Genomic DNA, 25,288 nt, shown 5'->3' on the forward strand with positions numbered 1-25,288 from the left:
GGCACAAACTAAATTTTTGCTCGGCTTGAACTAACTTTTCTTGGCACCAACTAATCACTTGGTCAAGCTTAGCAGATAGAATGTACTTTCTATGTTCTTCCAGACTTAGCTAGTGTATCCATCAACTTCATCTTCAAGTAGATAAACAATACAACATATCATCCATGTCTTACTTGGTCTTAGTACTCCTTTTCTGTACCAAATAACTCAACCTTTCCTCTAGGTGCTCTCGTTATCACATTTGATCAAATCCTCTTCATCAATCAAAAAAATGATAGCATTCAAACCAAACAAGAAATTTTCTCACCAACAAGTAATAGGTTTGACATCATTGACAATATAATGATTGTTCTAGATTCTATACAAACAATCTTATTTTCAATAATCTTGTGATAGAATGTACAATAACTAGCCATATCTTAGCTAGAGAAGTTGCTCATACTCACATCCATAGTTATAGCATCTCTCTTCCTTTCATCACGTAGGAAGATGTCCATTGCCTCTACTATCCATTAATAACAATGAGCCCCTCATTAATAACCATGTCTAATCTAGCTCTTACAACTTCATTATTCCAATCATTAACAAACACTTTTATAACAGAAGCATCTTCTCAATGGAGGGTTTTCCATATAAGGAGTAAAGGCACCCACTAAGAAAGGGCTACATATAGTCTCCAAGTTGTGCCATTTTTCATACAAAATCAATTCCAACCAATTTCTACCACCTCCCATCTCTAAACCCATGCTAAGGTATAGAGTAACACCAAAGAAACACAAACAAACCTACCCAAATAATCCCTTTTCAATAATTAAAAGAGCTTTCATATCATCAAGCTCTTGCATGAGTGAGACATATAAATGAAAGGTAAATAAGATCAAGCCACTTTAAGGCATCATTTTGTCTAAGTCAAGTCATCTCACTGAGAATTCCATTCATCAAATCTCACACCAAGCATTAATTATCCTTGACTCTCAAATTCATGAGGTAATCAGCAATTTGATTACCTTGTCTAAACTTGTTGGAAATTTAAACTTCTAGAAAGTATTTAAAAATATTCATACAATGCTTAAAGTGTTGCCTACTATGATCCAACTAGAAGGGGATATTCCTTTAAGGAAATTAATCACTGTCCAACTATACCTTAGATAAACCCCTCTCCTTAACCCTAATAAAACCTATGTAATTAGCTCTAGCCTTAGCACAATGATTTTTTTGGGTCCATAGTGGAAGTGACATTGCTAAAACTAGATTACATTATGTGATCTTGAATTAGTCCTCCACACTCTATAAGTTAAGGTTTATTGATTCAATTATTAGAATTAGAAACTGTTAGAGCCCATTTGGCTACTAAAATTAGCAAATGCAACATTTCTCTAAAATTAAAATTTGTTAGATGTTGGATTTATTAATCCAGAATTCAGTTTTGGGAATATGATTGGAGCCATTTGCCTCACCTAGAATTTGATGGGGAAGATGTTTTTCTTGCATATGGTTGTACAAAGCTAAAATTGGAATGAAGTTTTTTTGTTTGTTTTAATTTATTATTTTTATAAAATTTGAAGCTTTTTAGTTTGTTATAATTTAGAAACCATATATGGTTCATAAAAAAATTGATTTCCCAATGTTGATACACCACACAATACAATCAAACATTAGATAATTTAGTACTGGGCATAATTTTGCATGGAAGGCATCTCATTCTCACATGTCACATCTTTATCAAGGAAACTTGGGAAACCATTTCTAAGAGCTTTCCCTTACATCAAACACAAGGATCTCCATGCTATCATTATCTCTTAAACAGATCACAGAAGTACAGAGCATAAGGGCTTCAAACCCTTGAATCCATCTCTGGCAAATGGCTTATGATCAGGGGGTGAAGAATGTTCCTGCCAAGCATCATATAACAAACAAAGCAACTAGAGGAAACAATCCATTAGGGTGCAAATAGGAATTGGAATTGCCAATTCCAATTCCACCTCCTAAGGTGGAATCGACAAATCCTCCTTTTGGGCCAAAATGGTAATACGTAACCCAAATTTCAATTCCAATTTGGTGCATCCAAACTGTGGATTACAAATTTTAGGAATTAGCAAATACGGATTCCAGTTCGATTTCAACAAACAAATAGGCCCTTATTGGAATGAGAATTAAAGATAACTTTTATATTTAGGGTTAAATTATAGTTGGTGTCAGGAGTATAATTTAGGTTATCTTATTAATTTACATTTCTTATTTTGATTAATATGTGATAATTTTTATTTTTACAAATTTCCTATAATAATATTCAATGTAAATAATTGAATCAATATAAATGATTATAGTTAATTTTTGTATATTCAAATAATATTTTTAATTTTATATATTCATTTAAAAATTAATAATTGCTTCTTCACAAAAAAGTATTTTCACTTTGACATAAAATAAATCAATCAAATTATTAATCATGTAAAAATTATTATATCTCATGTATTTTATGTTTGTATAATAGATGTAAATTTGTTAAGTTGATATTATAAGTACAATTAAATATCTTTAGTTTGATATTTCACAGCTTTTTTACATTGATTTTATTTTAAAATATAAGTCTACTAATTAAATTAAATTGTAAACTAATACTGATATCTATCTATCTATCTATCATCTACCTATCTATCTTTTTCAAAGAAATAGGAAAAAAAAATTATGAGATTCAAAATGTAGTCGTCGACGACTAATTTTAAAACTGAAGCAAACAACTGTGCCACCCCTGCAAGCTGTGGATCATTCGTTTTAAGCTCATTACATTATATATATAGTTATTGATTGTGGAATTAGCTCCACGATCCATCATTTTTCAAACTGAAAAATGGACAACCTTTAAATATATATTCATGCTCTCTCGTCTCACGGGACGAATACAACATCAAAATTGCTCTGTGATATTGATCTACAAGAATATTTGGTTATCTGGAAATGATCAAAGAATAGCAATTTTAAACTTCTGCAAGTCCTATAAACAGGGCAAATTGTTAACACAGTTTCCATTGTTTAAATTAGTGTGTACTGACAACATCAGACTTTCTAGAACATATTCCATGTAAACACATGAACTGGAATTACAACTTAGAAAAGTGGATTTTACTGGAAAGAAGATGGAAGAGAATGAAACATAAAGGATAAAAAAATCTTAATTGAAGTCATAAATATCTAAGCTGTAGAACTTGCAGTATCGGCTGCCAATTTTTCAGTGGGATTGGTTTTGTCCAGAAGTTCTGATATAGAAGTTCTTAAATATTTGGAATCAGGTACTGTGCTACCTTTCATCAAAGATGTCTTCAGGCCGTCAAGCATTTTGGCTACATCTCTCATGGAAGGTCGATCTATTGGCAATTCACTGCTACAAAGCAAACCAACATGAATGAAAGAAACAAGACATTTATTGTCCTCCATCCTTTCATTAAAATCTCTCAACAACTCGCTATCAGCAATTTCTACCAGCCTTTCTGGAAAAGCTGATCTTACCCACTTTTGCAAGCTCATGTCTCGCACAAACATGTCATCACTTGGCCTCTTCCTTGTAACCATCTCTAATATCAGAATCCCAAAACTGTAAACATCTCCTTTAGTAGACACATTCCCTCCCAATCCATACTCTGCAATCAATTTTGTTCAATACATTCTTTAGAAAAAGGCTAATAAAGAAAATGACAATACCAAAAGAAAGAAAACTCAAAGAAACTACCTGGAGCAATGTATCCAATAGATCCTTTGAGTGCAATTGTTGTAGTACTCAGTGAATCTATGGTATTTGTACCAGTCAAACCGGATATACCAAAATCAGTGACAATGGCTGTCATGTCCGCATCCAAGAGAACATTGCTGGGTTTTAAATCACAGTGCACAATTTGTAAAGGACAATCATGATGCAAGTACTCCATTCCATGAGCCACATCTACAGCAACGCTCAAACACTCCCTCAATCCCAATTTGCAAAAGCCTTCACCATCCCTAACAGGGTGCAATTGTTTTTCCAAGCTCCCATTACATGCAAATTTAAGAACCAAACCTTTGAAGTCAGGGTAGTAAAATGCAATTATGATTTTGATGAGATTGCGATGTCGAATCTTCTTTGAGAACTCACACTCCCTCTTGAAACTCTTAAGAGCTTCTTCATTTTGCAAATTAAGAGTTTTGATGGCAATTACCACACTCCCTCTTGAAACTCTTAAGAGCTTCTTCATTTTGCAAATTAAGAGTTTTGATGGCAATTACCTCACCATTCTTCAAGATGCCTTTGTAGACAGATCCAAAGTTACCCACTCCAAGCAAAATTGACTCATCAAATCCAGCTGTTGCAATGACAAGATCCTGATAAGAAAATTCTTGATAGCTGAGAAAATTCTTGATTAGTTGGCTTGAAAGTTTAGGCCTCCATACAAATCCTATAATGAAGCAGCATGATACCAATACAATGGTTCCAACAACTGATAAGACTATTTTTATTAGCAGGGAATGTTTTCCCCTGTTCTGATTTGGACATGGAGGCAATGAATAATTTTTCGGGCCACATAAGTTTGGGTTCCCAATAAAAAATGCTACAGCAGTTTTATTTGGAAACAGCCCTGCTTCTGGAATCTGCCCTGACAGATTATTGAAAGATAGATCTAATTCTTGGAGATTTTTTAATTTAGAGAGTGAGACTGGTATTGGACCTACGAAGGCATTATGGGACAGATTCAGATTCTCTAATGCTGTGCATTCTCCTAGAGAATAAGGAATAACCCCAGTAAGTCGATTTCCAGACACATCAATCGCTTGAACCATAACAATCTTACTCGTCTCCTGTGGCAGCGACCCTTCCAGAGAATTCCATGAAAGATTAAGGTATAATTGCAGGTCTTTAAGGCTTGCTATTACTTCACGAGGTATCCTTCCCCCTAGTTTATTGTAAGACAAATCAAGGAGCTCCAACTTCTGGCATCCTTCCAAACTAACCGGGATAGTATCTGATAAATTGTTGTGGTGAAGATAAAGATATCTTAGCTGCTGCGAGCTACAAAGAGAATCTGGTATATTTCGAGAGAACTGGTTGTGGCTTAGATCTAAGAGTCCAAGATGTTGCATTTGACCTATCTTACTTGTAATTCTTCCCTCTAACTTGTTTCCATTCAAATACAATCTTTCCAACTCATGTAATCCTTTAATTCCAGAGGGAATATTGCCCCAGAAAAGATTTTTGGCTAAATCAAAATAATTCAAGTTTGTCAGATTGGCAATCTGCTGTGGTATGGTTCCAGTTACCATGTTGCCTTGTAACGCCAAGACACTGAGATTGGAAGACAATTGGCCAACGGATGGGGGCCATACACCAATGAAATGATTGTTTCCCATTTCTAGAGTTTGCAAATGGGAGCAATTTGTGAGAGCAATGAGAAAGGCCAATGTGTTTCTGCTGTCACTAACAAGTTGATTATTGTTTACGAATAGTCTCATGAGAAGATTTAACTTACCCAGCTCCATTGGAACCGTTCCACTGAGTCGATTTCTAGCCAAAAGAAGTAGTCTGAGACGGGAACAATTTCCCAAGGAGTTTGGTAGGTTTCCACTGAGATGATTTCCAAATAAGCTAAGCACCTCTAAGTCAGTAAGCGTTCCTAATTCAGGAGGAACAGGGCCATGGAGCTCATTTTGGGCCAAATTTATTTTAACTAAGGCTGATACATTTTTCAAAGAGGGCGGAATGGTACCCGTGAGAATGTTAAAGCCCAAAACGAGAGACCTTAAACGTGTAAGAAGAGTGAGCTCTGGCGGAATGCTGCCATGCAGTCGGTTCCATGAGAGATCCAGTGCATGCAAACTGCGGCAGGCAGAGAGAGAGGGAGGAATGATTCCTTGCAATTGATTGTCGTGCAGGGAGAGTATCAATAAATTTCGGAGTTGGCCGAGTTGAGGTGGAATTGTACCAGTGAGGGTATTGAGTGAGAGGTCTAGAATTCGAAGAGAGGAGATATTGTCATGCCCAAAACTAGAAGGCAAAAACACACACACACATTTTTTTTGAATTAATGATTAAACATGCTCTAGGTTTGAAATGATTGATAATAGTTTTAGTACAGGTTAATTACTTTACGTCTTAAGGTTATAAACATGAGGGCGATTACATCATTAAGATTTTGAAATTTTTGATATTAGATTGATATCGTTCATAGTCACGTTATTATATTAACTTCACAACAACATCCTAAAATTATTTAAATAACAATCTAAATGAGTACGGTTAAAATAAATTGAAATATCTACACACGGACTTATTAAAAGGAATATTGTGTCTACCTATACATATATGTATATACTTTAATGAACTTCACTCAAATCTCAATTTTATTTAAACCCATATTGCTATTAAGAATTAAACATTTCTAAAGATATTAACAATATAATTTACACTTAAATAAGACTAGTTGATAAAGAAAAATGATTTATCATTTTCTCTTTGTCTAACATATACTAACGTAATAAAGCAAGATAATAGATCACAATAAGTTTCTTAAAACTTTAAATGTATAAAATTACTACTAGAATTATATTAAATTTTAAAACAAATAACTTAAAACAATTAACAATTAAACAAACATAATTGATAAGTAACTTAAACATATATTAATCTTATCCTACACTAACACGAATTTAAAACTACTAATAATACTGTTAACGAATAACAAAAAGTACTAATCATAACATACTTACTAACCTATACTAAACTTAAATTATCCTAACACTAAACCCATCATAAAAAAAAATCTAAACAAAATAACTTAATTAAACCCTTACTAATCTATCCTATCCTCTCTCAAAACCCCTGCGCGCTTTCCAAGCGCTTCCCATGGTTCCCTGCCCCCAAAACATGCGCTGGCCCATGTGGAAGAATGCTGCCACAGATCTGCCAAGAGATAAAACGCCTAGGGAAGCAAGGTGTAAAGGAGGTTGAGCATTAAATGATTTAAACTTTCAAACTACAAACAAGGATGGAATGAGCGCTCCTTTCTTGAGAGGTAAGTCACTGCGCAAGACAAGATGGGGAGGGTACGGTGACATCACCCTATGGCAGTTTAACTTGACTTTACAACATGAAGTAAGATTACTAACTTAAAAACTGCACTATTCTAAGCCAGCGCCTAGGGTTATAGAGGACGCACTTTCCTTAGCTCGAGGTGGGGAAACGTGGGAACATGGGAGTTGACAACATATTAAATGTGTCCCCTCTCTTGTCATGGCGCCAAGTTTTGAGGTGAGGGGTTGGATTTAATAATACATACATATTTGTATGTTCATAGCAACTATTAAATGGTTGGTGGAAAAAGTCTTGTTCTATAAACTATCTCATTAATATTTCAAACACCCATTTAAGTCTACTCCTTGAATAAAATATTGATCTGTAATCTAGAACAGATTAATTTCTTTACTTCATACATTTTACAGAGAATAAATGAACACCTACAGCAAGAGATTTTATACTTTTATACATTCTATATTATTAATTGGATTTTCTTCTTTTGTAATCTAGGATACTCATGAAATCATTGTAAGGATAATTTGGAGCTTTTCTAAATTGAGTATAGCTGGAAAAATTATGATTCATTGACATTCAAACATTAAACCTAAGACAATAGTTATACATTTCCTGCCAAGATTTTATATGGAACTCTCTGATCTGTTCCCATCTATGTATGGCGAAGTTTTAGAAACCTTTTTTCTCAAGGATGAACATTATATTATGGTGCAATGCAAATTTGAATGTACACTCATACTTATAACACAATAAAACTAAGATGATAATAACAAGCTATAAGAATAATCCTTTCCTGTGAATACTAACTCCTCTATGATATCAAAATTTGACTGGAAAAATCTTTTTGTATATCACTCATAACATCAAGTATTCTAAATTCTAGAGAGATATTTCTATCCAAGACAATGAGACAACCAAATTATAGCAATGGACTTTTCTCCCTTGATGTTCTTATATTACACAAAGGTGGTGGCCACAATAACACATAGTAGATTTGACCTCCTAAATAACTTGCATTGCAATAAATCAACCATAGCCATTGTATTCGTTCCTTAATCATAATTTTCATTTTGAACATAAAAGGAACTAGAAAATTTTTGCTTGATTAACCCATTATCATAACTCCATACTATTTAGATATGCATCCATCCAAAATTAGAATTTACGATTTACTCACAGGACAAGCAATTATACCCAACACCAATTTTATTGGCCAAACTGATTCAAAGGCTCAGCCGGGAAAGAATCAGGAAGAAAACTCGGCTTCTTTGCCTATTTACAATAAGGTTTTCAAAAAAAAAAAAAATACAATTTCATAGGATATCAATCCTAATTACAACAATTTTCTTCATGATCATAATCAAGGAGTTTGTAATATTTTCTGCATCTCATTTCAACAACCATGGAGGGAACCAATAGCTGATCGGGTGACAACCAAGCAGAACCAAAAGAAAAGCAAACATGCATAATCATACATGGTTTACACAATAAGATTCACGTTGAATCAAGACTAGGGAGAGGTGGATTCTTCCAACTGGAGAAGTCAAGCACAACACCAATTCAGATGCCCAATCGGGGCCAATAACCAAGAACTTCCGTTCTTCCATTTAAACTTGCCATACTCATACCAGGTTTGTGCTGACGGGTAGGGGCCCATAACACCCTACCCTTTATCCCTCTTCTCATCCTGAGAAGAGACTCTACACAGGTTGGAGTCCAACTAAACAGACCTCTCCCAAAATTGGTCACTTCTGCTCTCCCCTAGAGTGAGTAATACCAAAAAACCCATGCAAGGAAACTCAAATTTTCAAACATAAACAAGAAAGGAAAACAACCAAAATAACAAGGTTTACAAATCTTCCCAACATACCCACAACTATACAACAGTAAAACAATAACAAGGTAACAAGAACATGAAACAAATCATAAAAATTGAATAAGGGAGATGGGAGTTTCCTACCTTCACAAAAAGGTAATGGCAATGAACCAATTTGAGTAGAGTATCCCTCCTTCCTTCAAGCTTCAAGAAAAACCTCTCTAAATGTAGAGATTGGGTAACCCCCCTCCCCCCACTAGACCAAGGAAGACCTCTAAATAAGCCTCCAACTCAACCACCCAAAAGGAGCAATAAATATTTCCACCCACTAGCCACTCTAGAAACTCCTAACTCAACCTACACCATGGTTAAACCCTAAGAGGAGGTGGGGTAAGACAACTCATGACAACCACTTGCAATTTTCGCACAAAGGCAAAAAGGGGCTTTTTGAGTGCCCTCAAAAGTCAAAGCTAGGGGCTTAGGGGTTGGAAAAGACCCCTAACCCATACCCACACCCAAAGGTTAGAAAAAAAACATGTTTTAAAACCTTAGGGAAGAGGTTAGAGTCAAAATAAAATCTAGGAATAAAATAGGTCCATCTAACAACTCTAACTAGCAAATTAAGCACATGAACATTTTACGAGTGTCTAGCGACACTGAAAGAGCATAATTACGAACAATAGGGTTTCCAAATTTTAGCACATGGAGATCAATTTTGTTCCTCCGTAAGGTTTCTCGGCTACATATCTGCACACTCATTGCACACATCAGTAGTCCCGAAAATCACATGTACATATATACATATCAGAAATTTACATAATTTGAAACATACATAAATCAGGGTTTTCTTGCATCCTACTTATATCCTTAATCATAAAGATTCCAATTCAATGTGTTAATCCCACATTTTACTGATTTCATCAACATACATATACATGAGCATTAAATGACAATCATCAAATATATTTAGAAATAACATCACACAATATGAAATAATAAAATATGTTTTAAGCATCAGATAATGTCTCGACACCTCGAGTCGTGAATAACAAAAAATAAGGGTAATGTATCACTATGCTACGATGGGTCGGGGCGAGGCCTCACAGATATTTCCCACCACAGGAGAAATTGTGCCATCTAAACCCTTTTGTGTTATATTGATGGCACGGACAGAGTGAGAAGAGGAGTGACAAATAATACCAGACCAGTTGCAGAAGTGGTGATTGGAATTCCAGTCAACCAAAGAAGCGCCATTCTTGGCAACTGAAGCTTTGAATCCTAAGAGCAATTCTTCTTGACGTTGTTGGTGGTGATGACGAGAGAGATTATTGGGAGAATGAGAAAGAGCGGAGACTAAGAATATAAAAAGGTTTGAAACTAATAACAAAAGGGTAGCCATTGCAAACTGCAGAAACACGAGAGTTGAATGGAATGGAAATTAGTGCCTACAAATTACTGTGAGGCCTGCTATGTTATACACCTCCACGTCGATTGATTCAAAACTAGACGAATTCAATAACCTTCACCCACCCCACTACACATTGGTAGAGAGACTTTATCTAGAAGTCCAATAATTGCATGAAAGTCAATAATGCAAGCAAGCATAAGTCAGCTGAAGCATTACATGTTGCTGCAGTTCTAGAGTTTAGAGGAAGAAACACTAGCGTACCAGATCATCTGGTATAGGATTCTTTATCTTCTGGACACCGGTGATTGAGACATAATGACTGATGACAGGATGTGGGGTGTGGCTGGTACTATATAGCATTTATCAGATCGAATCAACCCGCTGCACATATAATGGTTGGTATTTGTACAAATTGAAAGTCAAAAAGTAGGGCAGGAGAAGTCCATGTTGATCTAGACTTCTTTCCTCTAGACTTGTTTCAATGGTATGGAGCAGGTGAAGACACTGATGCCCATCAAGTCAAAATATCTACGAGATCTAAGTCTATGGGAGCTATATATTGAACTCTTCTTCATTCATTCCTGTGTGGAGAGAGTAAGTTGAGCACGGTGACATCTATGTAGGGATGAGAATGCATTGTTAATGATATATTTTATTAAACAATAATGGTGTCATTCTAATTTTTTTTTTTTTAAATAGGTTCTATGTAAGGTTAGTGGTGCATTCTGATTTCTATTTCTATATAGACAATTTAATAATAAATTTTACTATTAGAGAACTCTTTCTTTACTGTCAAATATATCTATATATTTTCTTAATAATTGATTAAAGTTTTTTTTTTAAATTCTAAATACATTTTGAAAATATCATATTTTTAAAATAGATATAACTATTCCATGATGGTGAATAGATTATTCAAAATCATATTTAGAAAGTAAATTTAATTTATAAATACTTTAAAATAAATGTGAAAAAGGATAACATCTAAATACAAATCAAAAGATCATGAATTGTATGCAATTATACTAGCAATCATACCTATATGTGCAATGGGTATGTCGATAAGGTGTGGAAGTTAGATAAGGGAAGATTTTGGTCTTTTTTTTAATGTTTTAATAAGTGTAAACCCTTACGTTTTGTATTTTTTGTCAATGCCCATGTCATTTGTAGTGTGTTTCTTTATGGTTTCAACAACTCATTGAAGTTATGGAGACATCTTGGGGGTTAATGTGGTCCCACGTTGGACCTATATAGATTGTAAACTAAACAAAAACAAATAGGGGAAGTTGAGGTGGTTTGTCATCATCATTGTATACAATTATCTTACATATCCAAGTACACCAATTATTCCTATTTCTACCCAAATATTTACATACACAAATTATTGGCCAATACATAAGAGGATCTAAGATTGAAGTTGTTATTCATTTGGATTTAAGCATGGTAATTCCTTAAGCTATTTTGCAATGGATAGAACAACTAGGATTTATAAAGAGGTTAAATGCATTTATTATGCAGAGATGTCATCTCATTTGTTGCAAAAAGGTGTGTGGATGTTTGAACAATAGATTGTTCTTCAGATGTAAGTGCAAAATCTGATCATAACATTAGAAGTTGCCAATTTGAAATTGTAGGTTTTGTATGTTGTAAATTGAGAGGACTGTATGGAATTCTATTCAAGCAAGTTCATCCCCACGTTGGCAATATTTTGTGTTTAGTATTATAATTGTGTGAGGTTTTGCCATAATTTTTCTTTGTCCTATTAGGAGTATCATTTCTTTGATTGGTATTCAAGGGGAATAATAAATTGGTAATGCTTGTATCTTGAAAGTTGTGATGTTTTTTGGTACAAGAAGAAATGTGATTATGGCCCTTTTGGTGATGACACCATTAGTGTGGAATTGATCTTGATGACACTTTATTGTGCCTGCAATTCCCTAAACAATTTTTTTTAGTGCTTGTTGCAAAGTAGTGTCCAAGAAAGATGTGAGACAAATATATCATGTACCTTATATTGTTGGGTAGATAAGTTATTTTGGGTGCATTAATTTAGAACATGAGGTCAATTGGTTGACATTATGTTGTTTTTGTAGTAGAAGTATATGGGATTCACATAACTGAACCAATGCCTTTTGACCAAGATTATAATTAGATTTTTTTACAACTTGTCATGTTTGTAATAGGTAGAGAGAGGGAAAGAGAGGGGCAGTTGGTAAGGATAGAAAGAGTGAGAGATACAAGTGGTTAGAAAGAGATGGGTACAAAGGAGGGGAAGTTGGAGATTGGGGGAGAGATAATGAGGAACTTAGACAGGGATAGATAGATATAAAAGACATAAATATAGAGAGATGAAGAGGGAGAAAGAGGGAGAAAAATAAAAATAAAAGATATAGATAGGAAGTCATATTTAAATAGGTAGAGAGAGATTTATTTTTTAAAGATACATTGGGAGGTGTGAGAAGAAATCAAGCACATTTTAATTTATTCATAGAGGAGCATGATTCTTTTAGGATAGTTGTGGTAGCCAATGGCATTAAGGGGCTCTTGATGCTTTTATTTGTATCTCCACAAGAGAATCTATAAGTACAAAGATAGGAAAGATTAATGGTGGGTGAAAATATAGTTGTCTTGCTACTTGAGTTCTAGGTGCTCGTTATGAGAAACAATTATAACTTATTCAAGTCACAACTTAGAATCCACCATTTACAATGAGATGAGTATGACCAATGGAAGACCAAGAGTCACAACTTAGAATTCCACAAAGATTTCCCTTTAGAGATTTGAACTAGGGTGTCCACAATGAGAACTCATTGCTTCAACCAACTAAGCTAAACCCCTCGGATAACATAAGATATTTTACTTTAGAATACCAAGAAATAAATAAAACCTCATGAAATGACCTTGTCAAGTGTAATTCTAGCTTAGATGTTATTTAATGGACATTGGTTGACACAAAAAATGTAATTATCCTAGACCATAAATAACCAAATTATTTCAAGGTTGCAAAGATTTAAACAACCTCATTCTTTTGAATGTGTGTGTGTATTAACATAGTTAATGCAGACATAAATTTTACTATTGTTCAATTGGCATTCCCCAATTTCTTCCTATGTATCGCGTGCCTCCTTATTCAAATTGCTAATTAAAAGTCATGCAAGATGATTGATTCATGTCATTCATTCACTTTTTTCATATATTTTTAGCATAAATAATATTTTTTAAATTACATTTAGAGAACATTCATAAGGTATTTCTAACAAAACCAACATTAAAAGGACAAATGATTTGTTACTATTTATTAAAAAGTATAGTACTATACAAAATTAGGCAATTTTTAATAAATTTATGTTTAGTGATACTAACATATACTATGGGTTTGCCTAATTCATACTTCGTATAGTAACACACAAGACCTTTGCATTTTTCTTGACAATGTCACACTATAAATTATATTCTAAATGTTAAGAAAAAGAGACATTTTTTCCCTTCACAAAATTTATGAGAATTAACATTTATAACAAATAATAAATTAATAAATTAATAAAAATTAGATGCAAAAGGTATAATAACTTTTTTAATTTATGATTAGTAAAACATAAGTAAGTTCTTTTTTTTAATTAAATATCAAAAATAATATTGAAATTAATAAATAGATAAGCAAAAATTTGGTGTACTTTGAAACATAAAAATTATTAAGAATTTAAACTATATTTATAATAAAATATTTAAAATAAAAAATAATGTTGTCAAACAATAAAGATAAAATTTATAATAAAATGACAACTGAAGACTATTTCAAAAATTAAAAGTAATTATTAACAACTTATCATTACTTATCTATATATATTCCTTATTTTGTCAAAAAAAATCTTCTACCCTTCTTCTTTTATTCTAAACGAGAGAAAGAGAAGTTACTAGAAATAATTAAAATTAAAATGGATAGTAACTTTTTTTTATTAATTATAGAGAGTTCAAAAAGAGGAATTTACAATGAAAATGGGAGGCTAAGCCTCACACGGAAAGAGTATGAGTAAACAGATACATTAAGAGTAACAAAATAAAATAGCCAAAAAAGATACTATGAACAGCTAATGCAAGAGGTCAATGTATGACTAAAAGCCCAAGTTGTCCATCCTTGAGGGTCATCCATCCAAACAATGCTCATCTTGTTCTGGATCTAATCAAGCAAGAGAATTTTCTCATCAGAAGCATTCTTCTTCTTCTTCTTTATTTCTTTGTTCATCTTTTTTATGGTGTCTTCAAAAACAACATAGTTATACATAGTCCTGTGCTAGTCATAGCCATCCTTCATCTTGAAAATGAACATGGTATTGTGCCCCACTTTCAGAATTCTCTTCAACTTCTTGCAATCTATCATCATGGTAATCATAAACTATGAAAACAATTATAATATATGAGTCTTCTAAAAGACTTAGTAAGGAACCTGTGATTGTGTTGATACATGTCTTCATTTCTGATTTTCCAAATCTATCATAAAATGATAGATGAAAGAATACTCCATAAAATATTAGAATCCTTCTTTAAACCATCAATATGACCCATAATAATTTCAAAAACAGTAACATTATGAGGGTAAGTAATGCCAAACATTAACCAAATCTCTTTAGCAATAGAGCAGTCGAGAAAGATGTCTGCTAGTATCAAGAAGCTTGCAAAATTTACATATTTCAATGCAAGTAGGATCTTTTCTCAAGGGAAGTTTGTCTAACATCAGCAACCATCTAAAACATTTAATTTTAGGATCAATAGGAGTTTTGCAATGGAGATTAAAATACTTTTTCCAAGCAACCTCATTTAAATTGGAATACCACAAATATTGACATGTTTAATAATGTTGTTATAGGCGAGAAAATTATAAATGTTTTTGGCCTTGATTTTAGTAACAATATATCCATCTGGCCATTTCATGTCAAGAAATCTGTGGGAATCCACATTACAAGAAGAGGGCAAATTTTTACAAGCTTTGACTATCATATTATAAGTCTTCTTTTGAAATTGAGGAAGGCTGAAAGTGGAGCTGACAGTCTTAGATAGTAACTTTCCAATATATTATAATATAATTATCTCAATGGATAAGGTTATGTGAACTAGTAGTTAAAAAAATAGATTAGATTATTTTAAATTGTAAAAATATAATACAAAACAATATCTTTGCAAATATATTTTTTGAAAAATAAAATTAATATAATTTTTTTGAAAAAATAAGAATAAATTTACCAAACAATAAATTCTTTAATTTTGTTTCTTAATTAAAAAAGAAATAAAGAATACATATATAGTTATATTTCATATATTTTATAATCAAAGTGTAATAATTTAAAATTTTTACTTAAATGTTCTATGAAATATTTGTGACAATTATTTTACCTTATAGCAAAAAGCTTCAATTATTTTACTAAAACAATGACTTTGACATAATTGAATGTGATGTTCTAATAGAAATATCATGAGAAAGCATGTATTGAACTTAGATATTTAAAATGCAAGATATAACAAATATAATAATGTGAAAAATATTAAAATTATATATAATTTTAAATAATGTAGAAATTAAAGATAAAACTATAAATTAGTTAATTTTACTAATGACACGTAATTTTTTTAATAATCAATTCTTACTATCTATGAAATTAGATAATATAATTTAATATAAAATTAAATATTAAATAGATAAAAGAGAATGTATTGAACTTGAAGATGTAAAACTTATAATATAAGAAATATAATCAAAATGAAAAAAAAAAAAAATTAAATATCAATTATAAATCATGTAGAAATTAAATTTAAAATAAATTAAATCTTATTAATCAAATATAAAAATTTAATAGTCAATTATTATATTTGGGTGTGTGCAGGATCATGGTCAACAAACTATGGCCTTAAGTGGCAGTGAAAAACCAACAAAGTTATGTCAACTTGACACATAACTTTAAAGTGGTTCTGCACTATATATCAAAAAGTTGAAAGAAAATAATCTATAGGAAATTGAATGTAGTTTCTAAACTACTAGGCCTTATCTGGAAAAAAAAAAATTGATTGGTCAAAAGTTTGGATTTTAATGCAGTACTACGAAAATTTTAGGGCAAAAATTAAAAGTAGGTATATGTCTAACCACCTTAATCAAAATCAAATGATAATATTTTTAATATAATTATAGATATAAAAATTAGACTCATGCCCGGATGTGACACATATTTTTGGGTATTTTTATTCCAAATAGATAATTAAATATGAATTTTCTACTATAACTTTTCCAAAATAAAAAAACTCCCATGTCTAACCACCTTAACTAATTGAAAACTTTACCAAATTAATTTATTTTATTTTTCCTTATACTAGGCAAAGTATAGAATGTGATGCAACTTTTGGATTTGAAAAATGTTATAAGGTTTGAAAGTTATAGCTATTTTTAATCAATATGTCAATCAACACTTTACAATCATCTTCATTGAAAATTAACTAATAACCCCTCTCGACACATTTGAACCAACCAAATGTGTCATAAAATGCATTGAGAGGGGTCATAGGTTAACCTATGACCCCACTCAACACATTCGAACCAACCAAATCAATCCTTAAGGGCCCTAGGGCCCCTAGGGACATACGTTGTCATGAAATACATTAATAGGGGTCATAGGTTAACCTATGACCCTATGACCCCTCTCAATGGATTCAAACCAACCAAATCAGTCCTTAAGGGCCCTAGGGCCCCTCGGGACATACGTTGTCATAAAATACGTCAAGAGGGGTCATAGGTTAACCTATGACCCCTCTCGATAACCTATGACTCCTCTCGACACATTCGAACCAACCAAATGCATCCCTAGGGCCCTAGGGCCCCTAGTGACATATGTTGTCATGAAATGTGTCGAGAGGGGTCATAGGTTAAACTATGACCCCTTTCGACGCATTGGAACCAACCAAATCGGTCCCTAGGGGCCTTAGGGACATATGTTGTCATGAAATACGTCGAGAGGGGTCATAAGAAACCAACCAAATGGGTCCCTAGGGGTCCCTAGGGACATATGTTGTCATGAAATGTGTTGAGAGGGGTCATAAGTAAATCTATGACCCCTCTCAATTTATTTGAACCAACCAAATGTGTCCCTAGGGGTCTTAGGGCCCCTAGGGACATACGTTGTCATTAAATGCATCGAGAGGGGTCATAGGTTAACCTATGACCCCTTTCAACACATTTAAACCAACCAAATGGGCCCTAGGGGCCCTAGGGACATACATTTTCATGAAATGCATCAAGAGGGGTCATAGGTTAACCTATGACCCCTCTCAATGCATTTGAACCAACCAAATGCATCTCTAAGGGCCCTAGGACCCATTGGGACATATGTTGTCATGAAATGCGTCGAGATCACATTCAAATCAACCAAATGGGTCTCTAGGGCCCTAGAGACATACATTGTCATGAATGCGTCGCCTTTCGCCGCATTGGAACCAACCAAATTGGTCCCTAGGAGAAATGTGTCGAGAGGGTTCATAGGTTAACTCGATGCATTTGAACCAACCAATGGGTCCCTAGGGCCCTTAGGGCCCCTAAGGACATATGTTGTCATGAAATGTGTCGAGAGGGGTCATAGGTTAACCTATGACCCCTCTCGACGCATTCAAGCTAACCAAATGCATCCCTAGGGGCTTTAGGGCCCCTAGAGACATATGTTGTCATAAAATGCATCAAGAGGGGTCATAGGTTAACCTATGACCCCTTTTGACATATTGGAACCAACCAAATCAGTCCTTAGGGGCCCTAGGGCCCATGACCGCTCTCGACACATTCAAACCAACCAAATGGGTCCCTAGGGGACCTAGGGCCCCTAGGGACATACATTGTCATGAAATGCATCGAGATGGGTCATAGGTTAATCTATGACCCCTCTCGATGCATTCGAACCAATCAAATGCATTCCTAAGGGTCCTAGGGCCCCTACAGACATACATTGTCATGAAATGCGTCGAGAACCTATGACCAATTTTGATTCATTCAAACTAACCAAATGGGTCCCTAAGGGCCCTAGGGCCCCTAAGGACATATGTTGTCATGAAATTCATTGAGAGGGGTCATAGATTAGCCTAGGACCCCTTTTGACACATTGGAACCAACCAAATCGATCCCTAGGGGTCCTAGGGACCCTAGGCACATATATTGTCATGAAATGCATCTAGAGCCTATGACCCCTCTCGATGCATTCGAACCAACCAAATGGGTCTCTAGGGGCCCTAAGGGCCCCTAGGGACATACATTATCATCAAATGCATTGAGAGGGGTCATAGGTTAATCTATGACCCCTCTCAATGCATCCAAACCAACAAATGCATCCCTAGGGATCCTAGGGCCCCTAGAGATATACGTTGTCATGAAATGCATCGAGAGGGGTCATAGGTTAACCTATGACCTCTCTCGACACATTCGAACCAACCAAATGGGTCCCTAAGGGCCCTAGTGCCCCTAGGGACATACGTTGTCATGAAATGCGCCAAGAGGGGTCATAGGTTAACCTATGACCCCTTTCGATGCATTCAAACCAACCAAATGGTTCATAGGTCATAATAATAATAATAACAATAATAATATATATTACTATACTATATTTAATAATTATAGTAAAAATCATAATAATATAATATAATAATCATATATATATAAATATATTATATTTATAGGTCATAATAATAATAATAACAACAATAACATATATTACATTATTATATTTAATTATAATAGTAAAAATCATAATAATCTTATATATATTATATTTATAGGTCATAACAATAATAATATATATTACTATATTATATTTAATAATAATATAATATAATAATCATAATAATATAATATAATAATCATATATAATATTAATCATATATAATAATCAAATTTGTTTACATTGCCCATAAAATTTGCTCACTTCTCTCTAAAATTTGGGAATCAATTTCGGGTACCCAATCTCATATCGGGTATCCGATTTGATATTGGATACTCGATATGAGATCAAGTACCCGATATACTAGCATGATTTTCCCAACATATTCCCTATCACTGTAGACCCAACAATCACAATTTTTGTGGGCTATTTTTATGGATTTGGAAAAAACTGACTTTTTGGAGCCCATACAATCAAAAAAGGTTCGATAATATAGGATTAGGTGTCCAATATTATTTTCGCAATGGGGAGTAGTAGTCATTGAAAGGCTAAATGCAAAAGGAAGGTATTGAATAAAGACATTGCAACATATAGGGAAAGGAACAAGCTAAATCATGGAAGGAAGAGACAAGGTATGTTAAATGTGAGTCAAATTGACGATGTATTGATTGAAGGTGAAATCATAGAGTTAGCTATGAATATGTGTAGTTGGGGAATGAAAATGTACCAATTGATAACGATAATGATGGGATTGAAAATTTAGAGAATGAAATGCTACCAAGTCATAATGTAAATTGGATGATTGACCATGTTGAAAATGACAATGCACAGGAACCTTGCATATCTCCTAATTATAATTGACATGAAGGTTCTAGAACACCAAAATGGATAATTGAAATTGATAAAATGATTATTACCAATTTGAAAGGGAAAAAATCAGAAAGAACCATTTAGTTATGGGCTTCAAGACTATATAAGATGCTTTTCGACAACAAGACAGTGGTGGAGCAATGTCAATTTTTTATGCACTTATTAAATATGCAAAAGATGAGACCTATGCTTTTCGAATTGAAAATTTTTGTCAATTAAAAATTGGAAGAATGCAATTATTGTGAAGAATCTTTTCAGTGCTCTCAATAGCATTGGGAAAAATAGCAAGGAGAATGATAAGAGAGTTGCTTGAAGGGTTATTACAACCTCTTTGGTAAGTCATCATTTGAGAAAGGGTAGATATATGAGAAAAACTTGTATTGACTTAAACCTAAATCATACTACTTTGAGAAGAGCACCTAGTAGACAAGAGAGAATTGATGATCCTCTTCAAAATGAAACATGGGCTTTTGGTGGGAGACTTCCATGTTTTGATAAGAAGCTGTCCAATGATGTGAAGAAAGAAATTACACAATTTTGGCACTCTAGCTCAAGAGTATCACCCAATGCTAAAGACGTGTTAAAGTTGAGAATTGGTATCAGAGACCACACGCCACATCCTAAACATTATTTTGGAGGTAAGTCAAACTATGTTGTTCAAACAATTTAGAGAGAGTCATCCAAGTATTCATATATCATAAAGGGATTTTGAATCTTTAAGCCATTTTATTGTGTGCCACTTAAAATTCAAAATACATTTTGTTGCAAATATCATGTCGAGTTTTCTATGCACTATGAACTATTACGCTCCATCCATTCTACTTTGCATAGTAAAGAAATGTTGGAGAATTGTGGTGCTAGTGGTCTTCCAAAATCATCAAGAGACTTGCTAGATCAATTTTTATGTCGTAGAGTTTATGGTTGTTTCTTTTATAGAAATGCTTGCTTAAATGATAAGTGTTCAGAATGTGGTGGCTTAACATGTTTCCATGAGGGGTGCAAACAAGATCTTGGGAAGGCAATAGTAAAAAAAAGGGTATATGAAATGGTGAAATACACTTTGAAGAGTGGGGATGAGGGCTCTAGATGTGAATTGGTTGCAAAAGAAATTAGTGTGGCTAGTTTTATTTTAGATTTCAAGACAAATATTTTCAACAAGTATGTAAGACATAGTCACAGGTCTCAGTGATTGGATCAACAATTTAGAATGTGTAAGGAGACTTTTTCCATTGGAAATATTATATCAGTTGTTGACTTTGCTAAGAACTACACATTGTATTACAACTCCATTCATATTGCTATTTTCATCCACATAACATATAGACATGCCCCTGATACTGCAGAAGATAATCGAAAGATTATTAGAGTACCATTTTTATATGAGTGATGATAGATCTCACTCTCACAAGTTTGTGCAACATTTTTTTGAGAATTATTTTGATTTCTTATAGGAGCATGCAATTTCTATGGATAGACATATAATTTGGTCTAATAATTGTACAGGTCAATTCAAGAATGCTCACATGTTTTATTGGTTGTGTAGGATGCACGTAGAGAGGGGGTGCCTCATATTTGGAGTTTTTTTGAGTTTGGCCATGAGAAAGGGGAACATGATGGAGCATGTGTGAAGAGAGCTCTAGTTAAGGAGCAATTGAAGGTTTTAGGAGTAGAGCTTCTTGATGCTCATAGCATTGTTGATTGGTGTAGTTCAGCATTATCACAAGGGGGACTCTTGATTCAGTAGTATGCAGGTTCTTTTGGTTGGTTGAGGAAGGGTCCATAGGTGATAAATCAGATTGTGCTATAGTGAGAGACTCGTCAAAAATGCATTTATTTCGGAGCTCTGATTCTAGTACATGGGTCATTTGGACACGATAGCTAGCTTTCTTTTGTCCTAGTTGTTTTCAGTGTGATTGGGATCACAGTGAGTTGAGTGAGTGGGTGGGCGCATGGGCTCCACATTATCTTACTCCATTGCCTATCATACCCTCTATTATAAATGATGACATATAAAGTTCACTTGAGCATACCATCTATCAGATCCTCTTCAACTAGGACATGTCTTTGCATTGGTTGCACCATAGGGGAATGATGAGAAATCAGATTATTGGTTAGCATGTTGTGTAAGAGGGAAACAAAAGCTTGCACAACCGATCACAGATGATGATGGATTCCCATATCCTATTGGTTCAGTGGTTGTCGATAGAACATGGTTGTAGACATATATGCCTAGAAGGAATGGAATTTCTGCATTCAAAGACTATCAAAAGCACAAAACAACATATATTCTCATCTTATTATAGTAACAAACGTAAAGTTGTTGAAGCATCAAGGAAGACCAAAAATAAAAGAACTTTTTACTATTACTAATGTTGATCATGAAGCCCTATTGGAGACCCTAAAACAAAGAGAGGACCCTACTAAAACACTCAACTAGGTATATTTACTTCTTATGTTATTTTGTTCATAACGATTCGGTGAACCAATTATTTTCTTGTTTAATACAATAAGTTACCCTTATTTTTTATGATATTGGAATGTAGGTACATCATGAAGAGTAGCCATGCATGAAGATAAAAAACTAAATAAGGAGCAGAATGAAGAAAAATCTATTATGTTTTTGACAGTACAATTTTTGGTAGTTGTGTATTGATGTAATAATGATGAAACACTTAAGATATTATAAATGTAAACTTGTTGATCTAATATAAGAAACAAAGATGATTTTACTTAATGCAATTTATGTGAAGGGACCTAAAAATGATGATTTTAATGCATACTAACACCAAACTTGCACTGTTCCCAATGCCAAAAACTTGAGAGAGGTAAAAAATAATGATTTTGCTTAATGCTAACTCTAGTGACACCCTTGTTCTAGCCGTGAAGAGCCCCCATCATCCACAACCACCCCATACCAAAGAGTCTCCAAGGTTCTCTAAGTGCGTGTTGAGGTTGATCTTCCAAAGGTCTTAACTCAGAGCTCTTAGGGTGATCTGATTAGGATCTAGGACTATTACAGAGGAATGCTAATTGATTATATAGAATTAATTTAAAACTTTAATGAATCAAATTAACGTAATTGAAATAAGAGAACAAAAATATTAAGCTATCAAAAGAGAAATTGGGAGAAAGAAGACACAAACAATTTGATCTCGGAGTTCATCCGTATGGACTACTTCTCTGGGTCCTGCTCCAATAGGGGGACCGATCTGATTATCTCCAAGATTAGGTACAATTGTTTACAAAATCACTCCTTTGAAGTACAATAGCATTACGTTGTTTCAAAGTGTAGGAATGAGCACTTCAAAAATCTCCCTTATACTCAGCACTTGGACGTTCTCTCCTTTTTCTAAATGAATATAAGAGCCTCCTAACCCCCTTTTTATACATGAAATTAGCCAAAATAAGGCTATAACAAAATTTTACAAAAATAACCCTTTAATTAATTTCCCTCTTGGAATAACCTTTTAGCCATTTTTGACAGATTTGTCTACATGTCAATTTTGGGGTCAAAAATAAATAATAACCTTATTTTACTAAGGTTAGGCAGAATACTACTAAGTTTAAATATGATATTGTGCTAATAGATTATCAGGCGCCCAAATGGCGCAATGGCCAACTGAATTTTATGGTGTGCCGCTGGTCGACGGTTCCAACCCTGCCGATGGCACGGCCTTCCTTATTCAAAATTGGCATTAGATAGCATTTAAATATAAATTCTTGCCTATATAAGCTATGCTTGGTGTAGCGGTTGAAGTATGTGTTTTGGAGGTAAATGGTCATGAGTTCAAATCTGACCATGAACTATTTTTTTTTAAATCTTTTTTTCACTCTGCTGACGTCATGATGACATAATCCATATTCATCTCTTACTCCAAATTTTAAAATGTCATAACTTCCACGTACGAGCTCTTTTTTTAATGAAACAAACACCGTCAAAAAGCTCTCAACGAGCTCTTTGTTTTGAAATCCATTGTTGACCACTTTGGAGATGATTATTTTTCACCATTTTGATGACCTCCGTTCTTGATTTGACCAACCTTTGGCTGACCATAACTTTTGTGTATGGACTCCTTTCTCGCCCGTTCAAATTGCGTTGGGTCCAAAATTTTAAGGAGTTTAATCTGATGCTGATTGTTGGAGTTTTGGAGATACTTCAATTTTGACAAAAATATCCCCCTGGATCATAGGGACTATTGATGAAATGTCAAATGCTACAGGACAGTCATGGCGAGGCCTAAAATGACCTATCTCATTTCAAGAGATCACATTCCATTTGGATTTCGCATAGCAATCTCACTCGATGCCAAAACTCGCAGTGTGCCTCACTTCATAGGTGCATCACAATGTAACTTTAAAAATGCTAATCTTTGCATCAAATCATCAATGCCATTAGCTCCATATGGATAGGTGAACCCTAGTGACACCCTTTTTTTGGCTACGGAGAGCCTCCATCATCCACGACTACCTCATAACAAAGAGTCTCTAAGGTGCTCTAAGTGTGTGTTGAGGCTTATCTTCTAAGGGTCGTAACTCAGAGCTCGTGAGGGCTATCGATGAAATGTCAAATATTACATGACGATCATGTTGAGGCATAAAATAACCTATCTCATTTTTGAGAGATCACATTCTGGTTGGATTCAGCACAGCGATCTCGCTTGATGCCAAAACTCGTAGCATGCCTTAGTTCATAAGTGCATCACAGTGTAACTTTAAACTGCTAATCGCATCAAATCATCAGTTTCATTAGCTTTGAATGGGTAGGTGAACCCTAGTGACACCCTTTTTCTATTCTCAAAGAGCCTCTATCATCTGTGGCTACCCCATACCGAAGAGTCTCCAAGGTGATCTAAGTGTGTGTTGAGGTCGATCTTTTGAGGGTCATAACTCAGAGCTCGTGAAGGCTATCAATGAAAGGTCAAATTCTAATTGACGATCATATCGAGGCCTAAAATAACCTATCTCATTTTTGAGAGATCACATTCCATTTGGATTTGGCATAGCAATCTCACTCGATGCCAAAACTCACAGTGTGCCTTAGTTCATAGGTGCATCACAACGTAACTTTGAAACCACTGATCTTGGCATCAAATCATCAGCACCATTAGCTCTAAATAGGTGAGTGAATTCTAGTGACATCCTTGTTATGGCTGTGGAGAGCATCCATCATCTGCGGCCACCCCATACCAAAGAGTCTCTAAGGTGCTTTAAGTGCGTAACAAGGTCAATCTTCCAAGGGTCATAACTCGAAGCTCATGAGGGCTATTGATGAAATGTCAAATGCTACATGATGGTGATGCTGAGGCCTAAAATAACCTATCTCATTTTTTAGAGATCACATTTTGTTCGGATATGGCACAGTGATCTCGCTTAATGCCAAAACTCGCAGTGTGCCTCAATTCATAGGTGCATCACAGCGTAACTTTGAAATTACTATTCTTCGCATCAAATTGTCACAACCA

At 34.2% G+C, this 25,288-nt stretch overlaps 1 protein-coding gene across 1 annotated transcript; it reads right to left on the minus strand.

Annotated features, from left to right (window-relative positions):
• Positions 1-3,011: 3,011 nt before the first annotated feature.
• Positions 3,012-10,526, minus strand: LOC149559043 (uncharacterized). Its single transcript, XM_089832993.1, has 4 exons — positions 9,983-10,526; positions 4,263-5,998; positions 3,728-4,198; positions 3,012-3,638 (listed from the first exon to the last, which is right to left on the minus strand). The coding sequence occupies exons 1-4, from the start codon at positions 10,267-10,269 to the stop codon at positions 3,193-3,195; spliced, it is 2,940 nt and encodes a 979-aa protein (XP_089689119.1). The 5' UTR covers positions 10,270-10,526; the 3' UTR covers positions 3,012-3,192.
• Between the last annotated feature and the right edge of the window lie 14,762 nt (positions 10,527-25,288).

Source organism: Cupressus sempervirens, chromosome 5, assembly GCF_028749045.1.
Source record: "Cupressus sempervirens isolate cs-2001-9-10 chromosome 5, ASM2874904v1, whole genome shotgun sequence".
Taxonomy (NCBI): Eukaryota; Viridiplantae; Streptophyta; class Pinopsida; order Cupressales; family Cupressaceae; genus Cupressus; species Cupressus sempervirens.

Excerpts from the sequence above, each read along its gene's own strand:
- LOC149559043 (XM_089832993.1), bottom strand. The coding sequence starts at position 10,269 with ATGGCTACCCTTTTGTTATTAGTTTCAAACCTTTTTATATTCTTAGTC. Across the intron at positions 4,199-4,262 it reads CAAAGGCATCTTGAAGAATG|GGAGTGTGGTAATTGCCATC; the intron begins GTGAGGTAATTG and ends GAGTTTCAAGAG. Across the intron at positions 3,639-3,727 it reads TATTGGATACATTGCTCCAG|AGTATGGATTGGGAGGGAAT; the intron begins GTAGTTTCTTTG and ends AATTGATTGCAG.